We start from the raw sequence: 24,526 nt of genomic DNA, 5'->3' as shown, positions 1-24,526 counted from the left end.
CCCGCCAGAGCGACAACACAACATCTGAAAACCGTCTGCCCCTTTTGCCTCTTCTCCCTGTACTGGGTGTACTCATAGCACTGTGGGAAAGGGCAGGTTCAGAGGAGGCTGTATGGGTTTGGGTGTGTTTCTCAGTATCTATGTATGTAGGATGGAAGTAACACTTTCAAACAGAATTATGCAGTATTTCTCTCCACTGGTGACTGACAGACAGGGAAGTGCCCACGTTATCTCATTAGGGGACTGACACACTTCCTACTGAAAGCAGTGCAAAAGCTTCAAATGACATGACTTAAGAAGGCTTTGATCAGTCCTTTAGCTTCCAGAGGAGGACTCTCAAACTCTCACCATAGTGTAAACACCACTCTCTATGGAGACATAAAATAGTGAAAAAGGGACAAAATTTAATGAAGTAGGAAAGAAAAGCCCGAGTAGCACTCATTCCAGAGAAAAACATTTGCAAGCATACAAACTGCACAGCTTCTTAAAGTGTGATTCCACTGCAAACAGTACAATTCAGCAGTATGTATAACCACTTCCATGATACAGATTTATACTTACAGTCCAATGAACTTCAATTGAGGAGGAAGAAAGGATAGTAGGGTTGTGCAGATGTAGTACTACATCACCTAGTTCTCTCTGGACCTGCTTGTGATCCACACCTTGACTTGTTGGTGGAACATCTGTAATAATTTAAAATTCCATTCTCACAAGTATATATGATTGTTAAAATAAGTATATGTAAATAGAAATTAATATATCATAAAGCACGTGATGCTATCACGAATGAAGTTTACCCTAAGTACTTCCCAATTAGGTAAGAAAAAACTACATGAAGTATTTTCCACAGCGAATCACTAATGCTTAGGTAGCACCAAATCAATGCACTGCACTTTCTTCAACAGAGAGAAACAGGAGTGAAATGCTGCATAAAAAGAAAAACCACACTCAGTGATGTCTTTGGTAAATTACTACAGCAGCATCTCTTCATTCTTTCCTGCTGGGAGGAGAAAATGTTCTATTAGTCATTGCAAATTCCAAGAGACCGGTAAACCTATAAAGAACAGCAAAAGCAGAAGCTGTATCTTCAGATAAATTAATGGGCGACCTTACTCTTTTTAATTACAAAATAAATGTAACAACTGAAGAAAAGTAAAATGAGTCATGGCTGCAGCTTCTCTGATGGCAAGTGACTTCTGTGAACAGGAGGCAGAGCATGGCTGAGTGCTGTCCGGCTCTTCTGACATTTGGTCTATTTTATAGCCAAAAGAATTGCTCATACGCATGAAGGGACAAATTCCTCTCAAAATACACAATGGTACAATGGAAACACATTTTCTGCATGCAGAACCCTTGAAAAGCATATTTTACTGAAATAGAATTACTGTCAGACATGTATAAAATTTATAGGGCAATCATTAATAGGGTGTCTAAAATATACATGTACTATGGACAGCAGAGTAACACAGTTTCTGTATTGATTTCATATATCTCTCTTTGATCACTTCACTTTAAACAAATACCACGCTGACTATGGCTAAAAATCAGAGACTGGTAAATTAATTAAAAGTATTTAGAGTTCGCTCTTTCTTTTTTTTTTTTTTTTTAATTTTTATTAATCTAATTCCAGATACGGACTAATGCATTACATAAACTTTGCTCCAGCCTACTACTTCCCTGCCTGACCTCCACTAGCAACAAAGCAAGATCAGGAAATCTTCAAGGGTTCTGTTCTCTGAAGACCTTGGAAATTTCCATACCTGTCTGCTTACAAGAAGTGTCAAAGAGAGAGTACACAGAAATTGCATATAAATGTATGCACAACTACAACTACTGTAATAAGCTGTAACTACAACTACCTAACTACTGTAGATGTGTAGACTATCTTGAAAGCTGAGGTTTGGATAGCGCAGCTGATGCTGATATACAAGACACTTATTAAATGCAAGTGCAACAGTTGTAAAGCATGCTTTTTGCATGGTGGTCATATTCTCAGTTTACCAGCTTTTGGTCTTGTCTAAATAATAATAGAACCATTGTAAGCCTGCATTAGGACAAGGCATGAGGACAAGTTTCTTTCCAGAAATATAATTCCCATTTGGGAATACAAAGCCTATGCGACTTTGAACTTTTGTCATACAGTTTCCTCAACATATTTACATGAAGATGGGATTTCTTCAAAGTTAAAGAAGCAAACTGAGGTTAGCGTGCAGTCAGTGGGTGACAAGCCTGGATTCTTAGCAAGGAACACTGATAACAACAAAACAAAAAAACCCTCCATTTAGTCACCGCTGTATCCACGTGTAGTATGTTCCACCAAACAGTCCATTTATCAGAGTATTTCCTTCTCTGCAAAGTTTGAAAGCATTTAAGGTAGAAGCTTCTGTTTGGAGAGTTGCCTAAATATCACCCTGCTTAGAGTGCAACAGGAAAGTCAGTGGAATAATTAGTTCTATCTTTGCTAGTCATAAAAGATGAGTCACCAACAACATGAATCAAACTATTAATAGGCTCAGCCATTTGCACATCTGTGCAATACGTGTGTTTCTTTTTTCGGTTCCAAGCTTCTAAGACAGGGACTGTCAGTGAGAACACCTAAGCACGTTGTTGTTAATGTTGGTAGAGCGTACAGACGAACATAGGTTACGTTCCTGGTCTGGACATGCATTTAGGACAAGACTATACCACCCTCTAGACAAAAGTGAACTGGGAAATTTTTGAACTTGCTTAGCTAGACCACAACTTCGACAAAACTGAAATGGTATTGGAAGAAGAGTGGAAGTGCTTTAAAGAATTTGAGAGTCAATTACATTTCTTACTCTTGATGAAAATTTTATCTATTGGTTGTTATGTTCACCGAGACACTGTGTGTTTCTCAGGTCTTCAGCTCTACTAGATTCCCAGAAGACAGCGAAGTTTTTCCATGCCATTATAAACCATTCCATTCTGTTGAGTGAACAGAACACTGCCTCATTTGCTGTTTATCAGAGTCAGGTCAGTGATCAGTTCATTTGGGACATTCAGACCTGATACCTCATCTCATCTCCAGGAATGAAACTACACTGCATGAAAAATGGACTCATGCAGAAAACTGCAGCCTGCCCACATAATAACACGTGTTGCCCTATTCCCAGGAATACAGAAATCATTAAAATGTTACTAAATCTCTCCTTGGTAACAGACTTAGGAACCCATGCAATCCCTATTTTCCGTGTGGCCGAGACTCTGCTGTCCATATATAGCCATTGAAATTGTCACCCATCAGGAGAAATGCATAATAACAAAGGACAGCAATGTGAAATTGTTTGAACTCCTTTGGGGGAGAGGAGAAAGACTTGCTTTCAGACCAACTGCAGAAAGAATGAAAAGTCACCAAAGGAAAATGCTTTGTTTCCCTTTCAAAAACCAACACATAGTTACTTATGCAAACAAAGAAACAAACATAGAACACAGGCACTCTTAATAAGCCAATTGGTCAATTTCTCCAGTAGGTAGGAAAAGCAGAAAAAAAAATAAAAAAGAAGGATGATCTCTATCACTTTTACTTTGAAGAAGAGTATGTCCAGTTTTCCCCTTCTTAAGAATCTACATATTTCTACTGGAAAAAAGCAGGCTGCAAAATTGCAATGCATTATTCCCTGTACACCATCATAAGTATAATTTATTTTCTACAGTGACTACGAAGTTATTTTAAATTTTATAGAGCTGGATTCAGTCTGTAGCTGTCCTTCAGTCATAGCTGGAGTCAGCAAATGACTCCACCTACCACTACCCAGCCTTTTCTTCCACTTGGCGATCTGTAAGCATTCTCTCTTTTCCCTACTGTTTTACTTTCAATAGTTGTACTACGGAAATACTTTCAATACATTGCCAAAACCTCTTTACTGGCTCATGATGCCCAATTCCTTCAAATTTTAAACTTCTCTCCTTCCTAATACAGCAGAAACAACTTAGATTATGTGCTTTTTCTCTCTCCGTCTCAGTCTTAAGCCTCATTTGATTCACTGGACACAATAATAACATTTCCAGGGAATTTGAGGATTTGCATGATAACTTGAAAATATCAGAGATTGCTTTTGTTGCTAATGAGCTATTCTGCAAGATGTAACTCTTTTTGGATAAGAGATGCTAGGGTTCCCTTAGGCAATGCAATATGCTGTCTAAGCAGTTTTCAGAGTCTCTGTTACAGAGAAATGCAAGTTTAAACACTGTATTTTACTATCTAGTATATATTATAGGCAGGACAGGCAGACAGTCAAAAGCTACCAGAATTCCTGCATCTGGTATTGTTCAGTCAATTTATGACAGCCACTGTGGGCACCTAAACTGTTCAGTATCAAAAGCTTACCTTGAGTTTTCACTGGATCAGATATTTGGCTTGGGTCACTTAGTCCATATGCATTAGCTGCCCTCACAAGGAATAGATAAATTGCATTAGGTTTTAGCCCTTTAACTGCAAAACTCTCTGTTCTCACATTTTCAGCTACAGTTTGCCAGCTGCTACCAGATGCATGGCTAAGGATAAAACACACACAACAGCAGGTTAGCACGTGCTTCTTTAACAACATATTATATACATAAGTGCAAGTACAGCAAGATCACATGAGACTCATATACCTGAAGGCCTCAATTATGTAAGAGGTTGGTGTTGCACCTGAATTCAAATTAGGCTGCCATGACAATGTTACTGTATTTCTGCTGACATCTGTAACCTCAGGTTTTGATGGAGCACTAGGAATCAAGTTTGGGTCAGTGGGTCTTGGTGGCTGCACTGGGACTCCAAACTCTAACAAAGGAGAGAGAAATGCTGAGTATAGACAGGAAGCAGCTGTAAGCTAAATGCTGTTCACATCTGCACTGGCAATTTATGACAGAGTCAGATAACTTCTGCGTTTCAATTTCTGATTTTCCTTTATGTATTTTCTCCATGCAGAGAAACCCTAATTGATTTACCTTGGACCTCTATGTATGCACTCCATGTAGCTTCGCCACTTGGGGTTGAAGCAATGCAGGTGTACCGACCAGTGTCGCCCAGCTGAGTGAGACAAGAGAAGAATAAATATTTGAAACAATCAGGCACTCAGTGGGCTAGGAAAGTAATTACAGCTCTCTGTGTTCCCCCATGAATATGGATAAACGTATTAGCCTGCAAAAACTTTGAACCAGAAACTTCTTCCATTAGAAGTTATGATTTTGTGTGCGGCAAAATGAAAACGGGTACTTATTCTGAGCATTGGTTAAAGCATCGGAAAAGCTGCAGATTCTAATTTAATGTTACCTATTCTGTAATGAACCAACTGAAGGCCAATTCTTGTAGCATTTATTCCTTACTCTGCAGAGGTCCTAATAAAATAAATTGAGAAGGAACTCAGATGACAAGACCCCATGCAACTGTCAACCTTCTGCCTAAATAATGCCTGGGGATTTGTCTGGACTGCTGCACTGGAGAGCACGTCATCCTTAAAACAAAGCTTAAATATTGCACAAGGCCTTGTACATATGGGGTTCCCTGTGTTGGTATAAATTTCACTCTACAGCAGACCCAAAAAGGAACCTCCATATGCTATTCTCATCCAGTTCTGAATGTTGGATTATTTGTCCATATGCAACTTAATCACATTTCAAAAGAGTTTCTTTTCTTCCTCAAAAGAAATGCTATCCTCCTAAGGTCCCAGCCTCAGCAGATGAGCTGAATGGAAGAGCTCAAAAATCAGAGGTTCAAATTCTAAGCCAGGGTAACTTGTAATTGGTAACAGGGCAACTCTAGGGAACATAGTAAAGTGATGCATTCAGCCTAATTTAAAAACTTACATTTCAAACCACAGAAAAGATAGCAGAGAATAGCCAGTATGTGAAAACTTAACATTTTAAAACATTTTACAGCGTGCGTGGCATGACCAGCAATACTGACCAGGTACTTGCTATAATTCCCTAAGGAAGCCAGGTATTTGACAGGTGGTTAATCATTTTAAGCTATGCTTACACTGTTGAGTGAATATATTTAAACTCTAGAAACTGTTTTGAAAAAGCTGGGTACATGGCTCTATTACTGCAGTATGCAAAACAAAGGTTTTCTTGACAAACATTTGAAATAATTAGATCATTTTAATCTATTAGTGCTAAAACCCAAATAATTTAAAGATTCGCCTTACTGAAATACAAGTTTTGCTTTCCCCTTCATGTTTTAAGTACCAAATAATTCCCTTAATTAATACCTCTTAACAGCATTTTACCCTATGAAATCTGAAATAATGTGCCCTAGGCAGAATAAGCCAAGGTGTTAAGCATAAAGAATGAATTATCTGAAAGTATGTAGTATCAAATATTTCAATACATTTATTTAACATTTCATTAATTCTCATCATAGGATTTACTACTTCAAAGTGCCCGGAGGTGAAAAAACAAAGTGAAACAAACAATGAGAAAACCTGTTTGCCAGTTCAAGCTACCTTGGCATATCGGATCTGTAATGCTCCCGTCTCCAACTGCTTGATGCGAGAGTCCTGGGTAGAAACGAGGATCCCATCCTTTTTCCAGAGGATAGTGGGCATTAAAGTGCCTGTGGCCACACAGCTCAGTACTAAAGTACCATCTACAGCTACAGTCTGATTCACAGGACCCTGTCGAATGACAGGGGGAGGCCGGTCTGCAATCACTGCCAGAAGAAACAACAGGAAAGAGATTTCTGCAACTGGAAGCAATTTTCTAATCATCTAAGCAACAGCAGTTGCTTGAGGATTTGAAACAAGCTGAAGATAATTAACCAAGTAAAGTTGGAGGCATGCATTATTCAGAGGAGGGTGCATTATTAACATTATTAACAGGGCTCTGTTTTAGGGCCAGCCTTGTTCAATATCTTTATCAATGATCTGGATGAGGGGATCGAGTGTGCCCTCAGTAAGTTTGCAGATGACACCAAATTGGGTAGGAGTGTCGATCTGCTGGAGGGTAGGATGGCCATGCAGAGGGACCTGGACAGGCTGGATCGATGGGCCAAGGCCAACTGTATGAGGTTCAACAAGGCCAAGTGTCAGGTCCTGCACTTCGGTCACAACAACCCCATGCAGCGCTACAGGCTTGGGGAAGAGTGGCTGGAAAGCTGCCTGGCCGAAAAGGACCTGGGGGTGTTGGTAGACAGCTGGCTGAACATGAGCCAGCAGTGTGCTCCCCAGGTGGCCAAGAAGGCCAACAGCATCCTGGCTTGTATCAGGAATAGTGTGGCCAGCAGGAGCAGGGAGGTGATTGTCCCCCTGTACAGGAGGCGCTGGTGAGGCTGCACCTGGAATACTGTGTCCAGTTTTGGGCCCCTCACTACAAGAAAGACATTGAGGTGCTGGAGCGTGTTCAGAGAAGGGCAACGAAGCTGGTGAAGGGTCTGGAGCACAGGCCTTATGAGGAACAGCTGAGGAAACTGGGGTTGTTTAGCCTGGAAAAGAGGAGGCTGAGGGGAGACCTTATCGCTCTCTACAACTACCTGAAAGGAGGTTGTAGAGAGGTGGGTGTTGGTCTCTTCTCCCAAGTAGCTAGCGATAGGACGAGAGGAAATGGGCTCAAGCTGCGCCAGGGGAGGTTTAGACTGGAAATTAGGAAAAATTTCTTTACGGAAAGGGTGGTCAAGCATTGGAACCGGCTGCCCAGAGAGGTGGTGGAGTCACCATCCCTGGAAGTGTTCAAAAAACGGGTAGATGTGGCACTTCGGAATATGGTTTAGTCTAGTCTGCCCTTGATTGGTTTAGGTGGGCTTGGTAGTGTAGGTTAATGGTTGGACTGGATGATCTTAAAGGTCTTTTCCAACCTAGACGATTCTATGATTCTATGATTATAATGATGCATAGCTACAGAATTTTAGAATGATACACAACACAGTATTTTCAGAAAGTAAAGAAGCATTACATATTACATAGCAGTATCTGCTAGGCATTCTCTAATTCCAATGTCTTTATAAAGTGATAATGGAATGAGAAAGAACTTCCCAAATTCTTTGTCAAGGGACAGATTTCACCTTCTTGTTCTTCTACCACATAGCAGGCCTGTATAACACAATTAATACTTCAGCATTCAAAGACAGAGACAAAGGAGATAGGCAGGCAGGGGATAACCTGACAAATGTGTACTTAAAAAAAATTTTATTGTACACCATCAACTCATCTTGGTGCTGTTTCTTAATTGGGAGATGCCTAGCAATAGGGTAAAGTAAACACAAAGCTACTGAATAGGACCATATTAAAAATTTTCAGCGAAGAAATATTTTCCCAGTAGTTTCTGACTTTTAGTTCTATGATGACTTAATCTGTCAATAGGACTTCGAAGTCACAAAGAGAATCCCACAGTGTGTTTACATGAATTTTAATGCATCTTTCACACAATGAAAATTAAATGTTATCAATGGGTTATTTAATAACTGTGAACAGGAAGGTATAAAGCAGTCTCAGTATTCGCAGAAAAAAAAGAGTGATTGTCTACGTGAGGTTTGTTTTTCCATTATCCAATGGATAATCAAAAGAAGAGGTAAAAGCTATATTATTGCATTTCAGTGACCTCCTCTACCTGTACCATCCAACATGACATGGGCTGATGATCTGAAAATAGCCACAACTTTAAATGACATAAATCTGTTCAGCAGTGTCAAGGGGTCTCATGTAACTTAAAAAATGGTTTGGTACCTGAAATACAAACCTGAAGTTCTGATAATTTGTGAACATCACATATTTCTAAATTACTTTTCATAACAACAGACAGGGTGCTAGTACTGCTTTTTTTTGGCTAAATTCCAACTCCCATAATTTCATTTGCATGTTCAAATGACACTCTGTGTTTTCAACTGCATAATTTACTCTTTACTTCTTGTCCCAACCTGTTGTAATGCACTGCGAGGCCATTAGTATCTTTTTCTGCAGAGACAGTCAAAATAAACTCATTTACAGTTTGTATTTGACTTTGACAAGTTTGTAAAGAGGTTTGCAGATGTCAATAGTAAGAGGCTGACCGATCTGTGCTCTACAGGAGAAATCTAATGCCACTGAAATCCATGGCTAATTTAAGTGCCACTGAAGTTGATGGCAACTCCTATCACCTTTAGGTGACAGCAGGGTATCATTCTGCATATCCTGCCTTCATTTTATAAAAGTACCAAAAAAATATTGTCCCAAGACATTCTACAAAAGAACTACCCATCAGATCAACGCAGAGCATACAGTCACAGTAAAGGAAATATATTTAAATTAATTTGATTTTTTCCAAATTCAGATGACATAGGTCATTAACAGAAAAACTCTTAATTTTCTTAATTTTCTTTTTAAAATTTGTTTCTCACCTTGCCATGGCCTTCTCCCCAGTGAAAAATGGATAGAAGTGGATTAAGAAATGTGGCTTACCACTTGTGAGAAACTAGAAAGGATGCAGTCCTATTCCTCTGAACAATCTCAATCCGGTGGGTGTAAATAAACACTTTTATTTTCCAGGTTCACTGCATGTTTCTAGTATGGCATTATTTCTATGTTTTCTATAGGGCAAAGGCCTAGTTCATGGAAACTCTTCTCAGACAACAGCTTCCCTCCCCTCAAAGTCTGTCCACAGACTGCACTTAGCCTCTTTTTCCATAAGTGCTAAGACTATTATTTTTCCTGTGTATCTTTGCTATTAAAAATATGAAGTATTTCTGATAATTGGCAAATTGGCCTCACATCAGCATGTTACTGCTTACAGTCATGCTACCTGTAGCTTTTTAATCTTAAATTTTTTTCCCAACTGCTCCTAAAAAGGAACATATAATAACATTCATTTATATGTTATTCTACTGACTTCCATACAGGTTGAGGTTTTTTCCTTGTTACACTGCAATATTAAAAAACTAGGGAAAAAACAGGTAAATGGAAATGGTAAGCAAACAGACACACAATAACAGGGATAAAGAGCGAGGCAGCAAGCAATCTGAAAGTAAACTAAATCTAGTGGGGGAACCTAAAGAAAAGCCAGAAAAATTAACAGATCTGACAAAAACCCATAAACTGAAGTATATTTGCTGAATACAAAATGGAAATACAGTGTTACACAATATCCAAAATTTTAAACCCCCAACAGAGATGGCTGAAACAGGATTTTTATGTTTAAAGACACATGCAATCCGTATTTATGCAAAACAGATTTCAAAGTAGTATCATATCACCCCACTGCTGTCTTGAAATAAAAATGAAAACTCGGAAATGATAAAATAAAGGTATCATTACCATCAGTAACTTCCAAGTAGGCTTTTGTTATGATACTTCCTGCAACATTTAAAGTCTGGCAGATATAGTACCCAACATCAGATCTCTGGACATTGGTGATAGTGAGGTCTCCTGTCTGGGAAACTGAAAATCGGCTGGATGACTGAGGGGGCTGGTATGAGAAAAGCAGATTCTACAAGATGTATGGGAAAGAAAGTGGGAAAAAAAGGGTTAAATAAATTCAAACATCAATAATCTTAGTTTTACTATATCTAAACAAATTCATCTTTTCACATTATACATAAAACATTCTGCTCTTCATACCTTAAGCATGTCTATACCACAATGTGAATAGCTTTTATAGGATTTTTTGGTGATAAAATAGGTGCAGACATGCACATGTAAGCGTGTAAGTCTTTTGGGATTGCTCTAACACCCTCTACGGACAACGTTGGGCTTTACACAAAGTTTAACAAGCACTAGCGAAGATGTGATCTGTACAGATACCATAACAGTGCACGCAACTGTGGTGAACCTAAATAATTTGCTTTAACATCCTTTTTTAGAACTTACTCCAGGACATTCTATTTATTTCATTTAAATGCATATGTTGGTTTACTTATTTGTATTTTAACTTTCACCTTCCTAAGGATGAAGTGTTTTTTTAAAAAGGGATGCTGTTTAGATCTCTCTAATCATAGTGTTTGTGTTCTATAACGAGTCTTATAATATAGAATTAAATCCTATGCCAGTTTCTAGTTAGATAGTTTTGGTATGAAGTACATAGCATTTACCAGCAGCGGTCAAAAATCAGAACCGCAATCAAAATAATCCAAGTCCTTTACACTAACTATTGCTTCCGAATTTCTACCTCTGGCTGAACCATTTGTGAATGAGAATACTTCAAGGTCACAGAGGCTATTTTTTATCTCTCTTTCTTGCCTAACTACATTTTTACATTTTGCATTTTCAAAAATAATCCAAAAGAATGGAACACAACACCCTCTACTTCAGTATTAGCAAACCCCATTCACTGACCTCCTCCTCCAGTTCCCTCAAGCATCACAAGTGGTCACCACTCAGCAGAGTCAAAAATGAGCCAGAAAAATTATGTACTAGACAACATTAGGGGGGGGGGGGGGAATCAATCCAGGTCATAAAAAAATACAAACATAATATACTGGTATACTTATACCATTGAAGATTATCATCTAAATTTGATTAGCAGTCTAGTTGTACTTAGGTATTTAGACAGAAATGCTGCAAATGGAGTAAAGCAGCCAATATCTAAGTGTTCTCAATTTCTCTGGCCTATTGTTTTGTAACACAAAGAACCCTGTTATATGCTATTGCACCATTCACTCCTTCATTCACAGGAAAAACAAAATCCCATATTCCTTCCTTCCTTCCAATAAAGAATACTTTGTGTCACATCCCTCCTTCAAAAGATGACTCTGAAAGAAAACTGTGATTCTGTTGCTGTGCTGTATTGTGTTTCATCCACTAACTATCAAGATCCTTTACAAAGCAGCTGAAAATATTTTTGCCTCCCATTCAAATAAGGACGCTGGGAGAAATGTGACCTAGTCAGGTATGACCTGTCAGCCAGCTGACTGGGTGGGAAAGGAGATCTCCTTAGCCCCAAACCAGAGTCCTACCCATGCAGTGATGCAGATCAATACAGCAAATGGTTTAGTTTGCCAGACACACATGAGCACATGGCTAATTAATAGCTGCATCATAAACCCAGAGCCAAACTTTCTGACAATTTGGGAGTGTTTAGGAGTTCAAACAAACTTCAGCATTAGTCACGTCTTCATCTCTTAAAAGTTCTCCCTGTTAGGGGAAAAAGATTTTCACAGTAGTAAAACATGGAATGTTTCTAGTTATTTCATAGATTTATTTTTACATTCATGGAGAAAACGGGAGATTGAGTAAAACATAGATATCCTTTCTAGTAAAGCTGACACCACCTAGCATGCATGTGACTTAGAGGTAGAGAAGAAATATCCAGCATCTCCAAGCTCTAGACCTATTTTCCACATCTTTAAAACAATCATTAAAACATTTTTCTCTCATGTGACTTCATCTCTTCAAGAAACTGCCAGGAAGGAGGGACAGAAAGGCTGTTTTACCTGACTTCCCTCTCTCCGCCAAAAGATGGCTGGCTGAGGGTTTCCCGTTGCTTCACACTGGAAAGTCACCGTTCTCCCCAGTGCAGCTACCTGATCTCGAGGCTTCACAACAAACTGTGGAGGCTCTGAAAGGAAATACCAAAAAAAAAAAAAAATCATCACACTACTATCACAAAAGTTAGCCTATTTGAAAGCACAATTTGCCTACTGACTTTAAATGGTGCAAACCAGAATAGTTAAGTTTCTTTAATAGGGAGAGGCAGCACAAAAGACACATCCGTCTCTAACAGCCACAGCTTCAGCATCACTCGGATCATCTTTTCTGTTGCTGGACCTCACAATTAAAACTCTGACGGTGCATCATGCGCTTTTATTACTGACCACTGACACAAGGAAGTAAGTCCCACCAACTTAATGAGACAACTTGCAGAGCAACAGTCACCAATACGAACAAATTTGGTACAATTTGGGTTTTGAAGGAGGAGTATGGCTGCAAGTCAGAATGGGGAAATCTTTGAGGAACAACCGGCCCACAGGCCACACTTTGTCAAGGGCTGCAATAAACACTGTTCAGTAACTATGAATTCAGGCTTACATGCACAAAAGTCACAATTTTTGATTTACGAAAGCTGAGGAGAGAAAAAGCCCTTAATTGCTTATATAAGAGACTGTCGATGTAGTCGGGGTCTCAAAAAAATTTCAAGTCAAAAGCCCCAGAAACACTATCAAACAACTTATAACCATTTAAAATCTGCAGTCCAATTACTGAAGAGGAATGAATTTAAAGGAACAGCAGAGCTAAATGTCTTCCTCATTTACACAGGCAAGAGCATGTTCAAACAAAATATATATGCAAATGAAGGCAAATTTGAAACATCTGCTCAGCCTAACATTATAAATACTGCCAGCATTGTCCAAACTGCTTGATTTATACAGACTTCAACAACCCCTTCATCCAGTAGCAAATAGAATGTCAAAAATCATGTCAGTCACATTAAAAAAAAATCAGGATAGACGACCACATTAGGTATCTTGATGGGGCTAGCAAAGAAAAAAATCTACCTTGTTTATAGGCTGTTAAGTCTCTCTTCTTGAAAAATGTAATTGTGGCTTTTTCTAGAACGAATTCAGTAACATGCAAAGTCCTTTCTAAAAAAAATGCTTTCAGTGTTCCTGTGGGCCAATACTTTCAGTTATCTGTTCCTCATGCCTTGTGCCTCTGCTCCCTACTGAGTTCGTATTAGAATATACTCTTCTTACGACCCTCCTCCTTTGGGAAGAATTTTTAAAGCACAAGATATTATTGTTTACATTTGGATGCAAATGCTACTTTTCCTAGAATTTCCTTAGATAAGAAACTACGCAAAATGAAGGTGAGATTGACCTACACTAATTAGCAGACTTCAAAACGTTTAGCTCTGAAACATTCAGTCAATACCTTGGAAGAAGATGCAGGAAGACTTTGACATGACAGCATGTTTAATTTAGAATGGAAGGTGAAACTGTCTGGGGTTTGCCACAGGGTTGTAAGGTATGATGGGGAAAATGGAGATGAGAGTGAAGCACCTTTGTTATGCTGTTGGATTCTAATAACAAGAATAAATTGAGCATATAGTTAAATTTAGGGCTTGGTTGGTTCTGTACTAGTCTGTGACACAATGCCACACAAAACGGAACTGAGGGTTTCTAAATCCTGTGCTAGTGCATAGGATTTATAAGGTTTCAGGTTTCGTTGAACTTGAGAATGGGTACAGCTATAAAGAGATTAAAATGGTTCTGACCACCTGAGAAACAGCTGAATGCTTGTGATTCTAGAACCTGAAGATGAGTGTTCATGGACTACTGAACACAAAAAATGAGGGGAAATTCAGTCTTTCAGGTAACCATGGTAGAATTTATGAAATGTAAATAGGTATATGTTTCTCTAGAAATTATTCTAAATTTGTATTTTGTATGTATATTATTCTAAATATATATGTATATTATGCATAGGTGTATTATTCTAAATCTATTGCCATTAAGGTAAATAATAAAAATCCTGTTAGCTTCAATGTCAGAAGGATTAAAACAGGGCTAAGTGAAACTTTGTTATTAAACTCTATTCAGCGTTCACTGCACTGGAAGCATTTTCAATGTCTTTTTTTTAACTTCAGTTTGCTTTCACACCTTGGGTCACATACGTGTGGTATGTGATGAATATACTGTAAAAGATGCTGAAATAATAATCCACTTAAGGAAAGCACAACTTCTATCCTTGAGACCTTTAAAACAAAAATATTTTTTACAGAACACTTTGAGGTTCAACTAATGCAGTCCCATGGAGAAAGAAGACATTAGGATTTGACTTGTTACATCATGTAAAAACAGACAGAAAGTTAGCAACCCATTACCTTTCTCTTTGCCATTAAGTTACCCATACTTCATGCAGAATTTATTCTGTGCGATGTGTCTTGTCAATAACAAGTAAAAGATGTGAGCTGACTGGTTGAAGGACATGGAAGGGGATGGATGGGAAGGGGAGGAGAAGTTCCCGTCAGAGTGATACGATGACTAGAAGATGGCCAATAAAATTTCAACTTACCAGATACAACTAAAAACAAAAACAAAACAAAAAGAAAACATGGAATAAATAAAATTGAATAGACATGAAACAAAGCAAAGAATAAAGCAAAATTAAAAAATAAATAAATAAAAAAGACCCTTGGTAAGGACCTTAGAAAGCACACATATATATTCTGATATATGAAAAATAGGTTTGAAATGTTGAACCACATATTTTTTTATTTTATCTTTAAGCAGAAGTCTCTATCAAATGCTGAAAGCAGGCTGTAGAGGAAAATGGGTAACAGACTGAAATAATTGTCAGGCAACTTGATTTCTACTCCAAGCCTTTCCAATGAACTATTGTGTAATGAGTAAGATTTTTTTTTTTGTGTTATCATTATTTCTCTGCATAAAGAGCCTTCCATGGTAAAATTAACTTGAAATCTCCAGTAAATATCAATCTGCAACATTGCTGAAATGGAACAGTGACATTTACACTCTTTCCAAAGCATCCAAACATTTCCAAATGCAAAATACTTCTCTGAGGCTAATAGCTATTACAAAGGCAGTTTATTAAAAAAATAATAATATGCTGAGGCATTTAGCCCACACACCAATCTCTTCAGTATAAGATTGCTGTATCAAGGTCATAATGCTCACTATTAAACTGCAAATGCAACCTAAACCACAATTAAAATTAATTTCAAAAGATTCTTAACCCTGTTCTCCCCCCCCCCAATTTCACTAAAATGTTCAAACCCAGAGATTTTTTGCAAAATATTAGATTTTTCAACAGAAATTGTTAGTCACAAATTATCTATTATCTTTCAACTATAGTTGGAAATTTTCAAAACGTTTGAGATGGCACAGATCCTGGGAGGCTAATTTTGCTTATAAAAGAAAGGCATGTTAGAAAGCATTCCAACCACATATCACTGACTGAAAGAATGGATTGAAAATAAAAATGTAAAAACATGCATTTTGAAAATATACACAGATACTGGCAAAAAAGTCAATCAAAAAAGGGCAGTTGGTATAAATACAGAAGTCCAAAAACATACAAATTTTTTTTAATGCATGTTACAAATACCAAGCTTTCCAACACTTTGGTCTTATCGCTTTATGTTGAGAGTAAACCAACTATTGTTCAGCAGGGTACACTTTCGTATCGAGTAGGTAAGCATCTGCAATACCCCATCCTCTAATACAATGCATGGAGGAAACTAATAATATCCAGTCTGCCAACATTCATTAGGCATAAGGAATACTGGCTTACAGTTCAAATAAATACAGAGGACTCCAGGTGTATTATGAAAATGAAGCAGAAAGAGAATCAGATATAATATTGGAATTTGGATCATGTTGAAGCCAAGAAGCTGCAACAGAATGCACCAAAACCAGATCACATAGAGAATTTGGGGTTTATGTTATTAGAGACATTTTTTTAGGAAATAATCCCAAACAGAGGAAGCTGAAATTACCATTTTTCCCAGATTTGCATTTCAATTTTAAGGAAGTATTCTGGATGTACGCTAGCTGCCTTTAAGTGTGTCAGTTCAGTATTTCTCAAAGAGAAAATCAACATGCATTACTCTGCTGGGATTATCTGCAAGTCTATGATTTCTAAGAGGAGAGGTCAAGAAATGATACACAAGAATTGCTGAGAGAAATATGCTTGTCCCCAAGACACAGGTCCTAGCTAGTCTTGATTGTGTGTAAGTGTATTAGCCAGTAACCACTCCTTTTTAACTGAAAAGTTCTCTACTAAACTTGCAATTACAGTCTGACCTGCTCTGGAATTAGAAATGCTTCTCCAGAAAACACAACTCACATTCTACATGAAGTAACCTGATAAGAGACTTAATGGGATGCAATTCTTGCACGCAGGAAGTTACTCTGAATTACCAATTTTCCATTACTTGAGTAGTGCCAAAAAGAGAAAAGTTCAGCCTTCTTGGTAGCAATGCAAAGCTGCCTAAGCCCTTTACTGAAAGCTCACTTGAAAACTTCTAACAGATAGAAATCTGTCTTGATTGCTCAATTACATTTCTACAAATAAAACTAACTTGCAACTGCTGAATTTCCACTTTTCTTTTTACCAGTTTTGTTAGTGTAGGTCAAAAATAACCCTGTCAAGGAAATGTATTTTTTTGTCCACCTGTAAAAACAGAGGGGATACTGATACATGAAAATAAATCCCTGTAGAAACAGGGCATCACATGCGTTGCAAATCTGTGGCAAGGGCAAAGGGTGAAATTTCACAGAAAAATTTAAACAGTTCTGTCGGAGGGACATCATGTAGTTTAAAAGAACAATAATAGCAACAACTACAACAAAGACCACTTTCTTAGTTTGATTTACATCATATTAATATCTAAGGTTACTAAAAATGAGAAGTAAATAGTTTTTCCTCTATTATGGCACATTTTATTTGACAGCACTTTCAATTATGAAGTAAATTAATTTTCCCTGTGTTAATCATGGCTTTTCACATGGTACTTAGAGGGAATAACCTGTTTGTAAAAACAGAAAGTTAGCATGTAAAACCACAAATACCAAAGGAATAATATTTTTTCCTTTCAAATGATTTCCTTGATGATTGAGGTTTTTCAGGGAAGATGTGTCCAGTCACTGAACAAAAAAACAAAAGAGAAGTGGTTTCCAGACTAGTGATGTGATCTTTTAATGCCTTATTCTTGCCAGCCATCCTATCAACCTCACTGGGACTATTGGTATCATTAAATCCACTCGCAGGAGTAGGAATTTGCAGTTTTAGGACTTCAACTACAGACTAGTGTAGTTGCCAGATGTTAATGGAGCAACTATTGTATTTGACAGATGTAGTACTGTAGAGTCATAGGATAATCAGGTTGGAAGCAACCTCGGAAGTCTCTAGTCCAACCTCCTGCTCAAGCAGGGTCAGCTACGGGGTCAGACCAGGTTGCTCAGGGCTTGTTCCAGCTGGGTCTTGAAAACTTCCAAGGACTGAAAATGCACAGCCTCTCTGGGCAACCTGCTCCACTGCTTGACTGTCCACCCAGTGAAGAAATTTCTCCTCATATCCAGCCTTGATCTCCCTTGTTTCAACTTAAATTCATTGTCTCTTGTCCTCCCACCATGCACCACTGTGATGAGCCTGGCTCCATCTTACGGACAACCTCCCTCTAGGTATTGGGGGCTGCTGCTACGTGCCCCTGAAGCCACCTCTCCTCCAAGCTGTGCAAGCACCATTCTCTCAGCCTGTCCTCACAGGTACCTATGAGACCTCAACATGCTGTGTGTACTGCTTATATCTCTAAATAACACGTTTTGTAATTCTTCTCACAAAGGTGAATACAAAAGTTGATCTGGTGTTTCTCTGTAACTCATTGGTTTCCTCATATTTACAATTAAATATTACAGGGCTGTGCCTATTTCTTAGTCTGGTATTGGACAAGCTATAAACTTCCAGTACCCTGTTCCTGAAAGCTGTGGTAGTAATTATCCATCTCAAAAAGTAAAATTACAGAAATTTCCAGTCATTTATACTAATAAGGTGCTTTTGAGATCCTGAGATTCAAGGTGGTACTTAATTACTAAACAGTATTTTGTTCTGCACATTAAATACTCATTAATTATTGTTCTGACTATTACTATTTATGAATACCTTCCAGGTGCTTGGAAGATATCTTGTTTTTCAGTTGACACAAACTGAATACTTTTGATTTAAGCTCAATGTGTTTCCTTTTTGATTATTTAAATAAAAATCTTCATGTCTTCAAGGACTGCTTGGCACCCATAGAGGCTATTATAAAAGAAGCAAGAAAGTATAATTCTACACCAGAGAAATGAAACAGTCCCAATCTTCAGGCCAATAATTACATACAACAATCAAGCTCATATACAGTCTTTAGCTTCTGTATAAGTCCTTGGCCATATGGCTAATCTAGCAAAGGGCAGTCACAATGAAATTTAGATTGCTTTCAATTAATTTAGTGATACATTGGTCCCATTTCAAGTGAAAAATATCAGAGGTTGAATGTGCCTGTAGAAACAAACTGGTAGGAGATGGGATGTGAGTATGAGCCTATGCACTGGAAGAGACAGCGGAGCTTGGGAGCAGGCATTTCTGATGCGGTTGGCCAGGTACAGACTAGACAGTGTGAGAGGAGAAAATCCAGAGCTAGCAAGAGAGATAGTATAGAGATAGCTATGTTATCTGTCATGGAACATTGCAGTTCTATAGAATGGCTGAAACTCAGCTGTTTATAATCTTGGTACGAAATGAGTGGGTGAGAAATCCACTGTTAATAACCTCTGTCTGAAATGAGTGGGTACAAAAATTTGGGGTACTAGATTTACATACAGAGGAAATGTGAGAGTCTGAGTAGGTTTAGCAAACTGGTCAAACTCTGACTGCTCACTCCTTAAAAGAAAAAAAAAATCCTGAACACTTTTATTTTCCAATTCCTTCCCTAATTCCAAACAAAAACTCAGCTAAAAAGCTGCCAACCTCTTCTGTTCATAAATGTTTCATTGCTAAGCCTGCTAAACTCTGAAATCTAATTAAATACTTTTTACCTTCAAGTATCTGAACAAGGACCATTGAATGTCTTTCTGCAACATGACTACCAGATATTTATGTTGGTGTTTTTTTTAAAAAACTATTACTAAGGGAGATAGTTTAAGACAATCTTTCATTTCCTATCTAGTGATTTGTAGGCTATTTGTTCTTATCAAAGCAATCTGAAACACCCAATATCCTCGATATGCACATCTCTCTGCAGTCATTTGTGGAAAGTCTCACTTTCTACAGAGAAATAAACAAAGGCCAAAATCTCTCATTCTGGAAAAATATAAATGCTGCCTTTCAGCTGTCTCCTGGATACAACCTGTGAAAAATATGGGAAAATAACACCAGGTATATTACAAAAGAATTGGGGTATATCGCTTTTCATCCTCATTGGCCTCTGTTTTCAGCTGTCACTTCTTGAAGTCTAGATACATATATAAATAATTCATATTTTCCCAGATTTTCTGCTAAAATTCACATTCATGTAAGACCAGACTGGGACACCCTTACTCACCATGAATGCTTTCACAGTACATAGTCCCAGAGCACTAAGTGTGATATAGTGCAGTACAAACTTCTGAGGAAAGGTCTCACAGTCTGGCACCAAGCATGCCACCGGCAGCCATACAGTTGAGGCAAAATGTTTACATGAGATTTTTGATGTTTCAAATCAAAAGTGATGACTTGTAATTCCAAACCCCCAGCAAGGGAGTGATCGTGGTTTATTACATTTATGATGACTGGAAAAAATCTGTTTTGGATTGCTGCTGATGTGTCAGATAAGCCCTTCTTAAGTTTAAAGGACAAGTGATTACAGTTAACTTCGAAGTTACCAACGGCAAGAAGATACAAATCTAACTGATTGGAAAAGAAACAGATTAATTGTCTTCCATAATGGTACTGTAAGTAAGAGAATGAAATTAAGAAAGCAAGCAGTTGACTATTAGGAAAAGTAGTTCTGAGAGTAAGATCGCCTTTACAAGTAGTGGAAACCTAGAAACCTGTAACAACGTTTCAGGTGCATGCACAGGAAAGTTAGTAAGGGGAAAATCTCAGTATCAATTAGCTGCTGTGCTCCTCAACATACTTCCCAAGAAGTTTTTATTTTTTATTTGTATTTATTTTTTGTTGACAATTGACCCACATTCCCTCTTCTGTCTGCATAGTGAAGACTTGCCATGTGCTGGGCAATAACTTAGAAACAGGCTGGCTAGAGTCCGTGCCCTACACAAAAGTGCCACTCTTAGGGTACCGGTGCACTGCCATCTGCACTTCTCACCGTGTCCTGACCTGGCTGTGCTCCGAGCCAGCAGCCACAAGACAGCTGCTGCCTGGAAACCTGGGAGCCACGTCACCATGACACTCACTCTGACCATGCAGGGCAGAATATTCTCTCATTTTCAGCACAGGGCACAAGCCTGGCAGGCTGGATTTAGCTTATGCCTCTTGACTTGGTACCCAGAGAAAAAGGGCAGGTGCCTGTGTGTGCTCAGGAGAGCTAACGTGCTCTAGGAGAAAGTGGTCTGATGATGAAAAAGGGCAAGTACCGCTCCTTGGTGCAACAGTACAAATAAAGCCTTGAAAATATAAGTGCATTTAGAGCTGGGACACATAACAGGGAGAGACACAGGCAAGGATATGGCTTTAGAACACGTACATAAACACGTACATGACAACACATGCAGTGTGGCAGTTCAACATCATCAACTCCAGAGCCAATTTTAGAGATCAACTTAAAGTGCCACGGATTCAAAATCAACACTTCTCCCTCCTGCAGCAAGCAGGAAGGTATCTGTTCTCAGCTCTGCGGTGAGAGCAACAAGCAATTTGTTTCAACAGGTTGTTGGTTCCATTAGCGGCATTAAAGTGTCACTAAGTTTCTCTACTCTCTGGAGGCTTAAACTCCACCCTCTGCTGATAAACAGCGCAAGATCCGTGCATTAACCAAACCTCCTGGCTGGGTGCTATTTTGTTTTCAAGAGCTATCAAATGGCATTGACTCCTTATGGATTTCTGGCTATTTTGAGATTTAATTCAGGATGAGAGGTGTTTCCCTCCTCAACTCTAATTGATGGGGCTGGGCAATAAAATGTGGCTCTATCTCAGCTGTGTCTCAGTCACGGAACTATATTAATGTCTGCTTCACAGCAGGCTAATGAATCTTCTCTTTAAAACATTTGAACAGTCAAGACGAAAAGGGCTACACAAGTGTGTGTGTGCTTGTATATGCATGTGGGGGAGGAACCCACTGCAAAAATTTGTGGGAAGAGAACAGTGCGTAAAATGTACTCACATGAGATTTTTTGATTTGCAACTGATTTTGCTGATACTAGCTACAAAATAAGAAAGTTCATAATCTCACCTTCTGCAGGACTCAACATTTCTACGATAAAAGTAAAACATGTGGAAATAGACTTTGCAGTGTGGTTTTAAAAGGTAGCACTTCTCAGGTTAATACATGTAGTATACAGTTTAAAACATTTATAAATTCTATAGACATTGCCTTGAGGTGACAAGAGAAATCTGAAACATGGGGGTTAGAAGAGAGAGAGAGAGGGAGAGAGGGAGTTAAGGTCTTCCAGAAGTTCCTCTGCTCGTCTCTCCTCCCCCTTCCTTGCTCTGGGTCCTCCTAAACCATCTTCTAAACCAAATACAAATTAGAGAGCACACTTAGGACAAGTCTAATTCCATCTATTTAGAAACTAGAGTAATGCAGTAAACTGTGGAGTCCTGTTTCCCAGGCTTCCCTTTTTGGAGAAGAGTTGTCTTCCCCTGTGTTTAAAAAGAACTGAGGTAATTTTGGGCGCTGCTGCAATCTAAGTAGTTGTGGCTACAAATATTTATACTAAAGCCTTTTACAAGAGTGAAAAAAAGAGAGATTAATTTTAAATAAGCTGCGGAGAAGTACAAAAAGAGTATGATAGCTGGATACAATTTGAAGAATTCTTAGGATCTTCCTACTGCATTTTTTGACTTAGAGTAAAGGATAGTAGAGCTGAAAAGGAAAGGGAGTGGAATTTTTTTCCCAGCTGTTTATGATAGCACAGTTTTCTTCTTGGAAAGAAGTACTTGAAATCCATAGCAACCTTCTTTATTATAAGTTAAAGCTATTTGTGAAAAGTGGCCAAAGCCCCATGATCAATGGATACCAAACACACACTAAAAATGGAAGGACAATAAATCTCTACAGTGCAGTAACTTTTGATCATTAAAAAATGTTATTTTGGGCATGCAATACTCAGTAAGGAATACTGTCAACTGAAACAGATACTACCTCAGAAGAAATCTGGAATTCTTTTTATAGGGACACCACATGCCCCACACAGAGACAACCCAAGTCTACATAGGGGACACTAATAACTGAACTTACTTTTTAATAATGTTAACAGGAAGGTAACTGTGACATATTAACAAATTTCAGTTATAGGTAACAAAAAATACAACATATAAGAATTCTATACAAGATGGAATTATCCATCAGGTACTGGGAATTTTTATGGTGATGGAGGTAGAAAAGGGAACAAGTTGCTTAAGGAAATAAACACAATGTGCAAAAATAAAATAAAATAAAAAAATCAGGGACACTTATCCTGATTTTCATACAGCGAACCAGTGGTTCATCTCTGCCAAAAGACAATGTTATCAAAACTTGCTGGTAGTCTGAAACAAAAGTGTTGCTGCAGCTATAATGGTCTAGGGATATTGGCAAACATGTTTTGAGGTTTAGTCTTTAGTTAGGTTAGTTCTACTCTTTGAGGAAAAAAATCTGACTAGATCAGAGCACCCAAGAACTCTGAAGGAAGAGGTACAGAAAAGGCCATCAGACCTTGCTGGTGGAAGACTGGACCAGAGCAGAACTCTCAGGTGACTTCTTCCTCTGTACCAAGACCCAAGTACCACTGTGCTACCTTAACTGTGTCAAAAGAGAGAGAGGCTGTTTAATTTGAGGAGGCGCAAGTCCTAGGTGGGCTCTCATTATGTCACTGAAAGATGCAAAGAGAACAGAATCCCCTTCAACGCTATGTTTAGAAAGCATATGACATTTATGAGAACAAGACAAGCAACCTGATGTCCATCCAGACAGCTTTGTTTTTTTGTTTCTCAACCCTCTCAATCCTTCTCCATACTTAAATGGAAAAAATAAAATCACGCTAAACTTTGGGAATCAATGTGTGGTCATAGGGGCAAGAGGAGCACGCAGATACCTCCTGCAGAAAATAATGTGAGCATACCTGATACTTAGCAGTTTAACCTGAAGACGTTTTCTTTCCTGAACTAGAATATTCTGATACTGAGGCTGCTAGGTGATCTAGTTCGCGTGTAAAGACTGCACGATACTTTATTACTAGTTCTTGAGTGTTACTCAGCACCTAACAATAAAATATTTTAGTGCTCAAACAAAACATAATTCATAGTAACAAATGGTACTCAAAACAGCTTATCAAAATAATGTTTGAATGCACTGTTATTATAAATCAGCATTTACTTTGTCAAGAACCAATTCAAGAGATGACCGATTTTAATGATGCACGTAAACTAACAAAAACAAGAAAGTGCACTATAATCACTGTATAGTCCTTCTGAAAATTACTTACAGGCTATACACAAGGCAAAAATAAAGTGTGTATTACCGTTTTATGGATGTTTAGCATAATTTAATAAAGGCTAAGTTTATTTCAGAATGAACACATAGCAGAAGTACTGTTTAATGAACAACCAATGAAAATTATTATTCCTTGCACTCTATTTAATTTTATACATAAAACGAAACCCCTGCAAACCCAACAACTTGTAGTAAAATTCTACTTTGTCTACTCTGAAGACAGAATTATTGAAATGTTATCTTTAGAAGAGCAGTCACAAAATAAATTCTGCAACAGTGAAGCCTGATATAAAACCGATTGATTTTTCCCTAGCTGTGGGATTTAGGAAATTACAGGCACTAGAAAAGAGTCTTCAGATTTTCTTTGCTACTTTTTAATTGAGTGTTGAAGTACGCTACACAAATCTACTTTCTTCAATTTTCTGCAGCAAGTGATTCAAAGGTAGAATTTTTAAGAACTTTACAGTAAATAAAACCCTTTCAGCAG

The 24,526-nt window shown here is 38.2% G+C and overlaps 1 protein-coding gene across 1 annotated transcript in view; it reads right to left on the bottom strand.

Annotated features, from left to right (window-relative positions):
* The window catches only part of ROBO1 (roundabout guidance receptor 1), a 544,983-nt gene that overhangs the window by 51,854 nt on the left and 468,603 nt on the right, over positions 1–24,526 (bottom strand). The window contains exons 8-15 of the mRNA XM_075712575.1: positions 14,922–14,930; positions 12,341–12,465; positions 10,227–10,398; positions 6,450–6,655; positions 4,954–5,035; positions 4,618–4,786; positions 4,349–4,515; positions 562–683 (exon numbers count right to left, since the gene is read on the bottom strand). Of these exons, the coding sequence (XP_075568690.1) occupies positions 562–683; positions 4,349–4,515; positions 4,618–4,786; positions 4,954–5,035; positions 6,450–6,655; positions 10,227–10,398; positions 12,341–12,465; positions 14,922–14,930 (1,052 nt within the window). The remainder of the gene's footprint in view (positions 1–561; positions 684–4,348; positions 4,516–4,617; positions 4,787–4,953; positions 5,036–6,449; positions 6,656–10,226; positions 10,399–12,340; positions 12,466–14,921; positions 14,931–24,526) is intronic.

Source organism: Pelecanus crispus, chromosome 1 (assembly GCF_030463565.1).
Source record: "Pelecanus crispus isolate bPelCri1 chromosome 1, bPelCri1.pri, whole genome shotgun sequence".
Classification (NCBI taxonomy): domain Eukaryota; kingdom Metazoa; phylum Chordata; class Aves; order Pelecaniformes; family Pelecanidae; genus Pelecanus; species Pelecanus crispus.
Note: the sequence above shows the minus strand (reverse complement) of the source record. Positions and strands in the feature narration are given on the sequence as shown.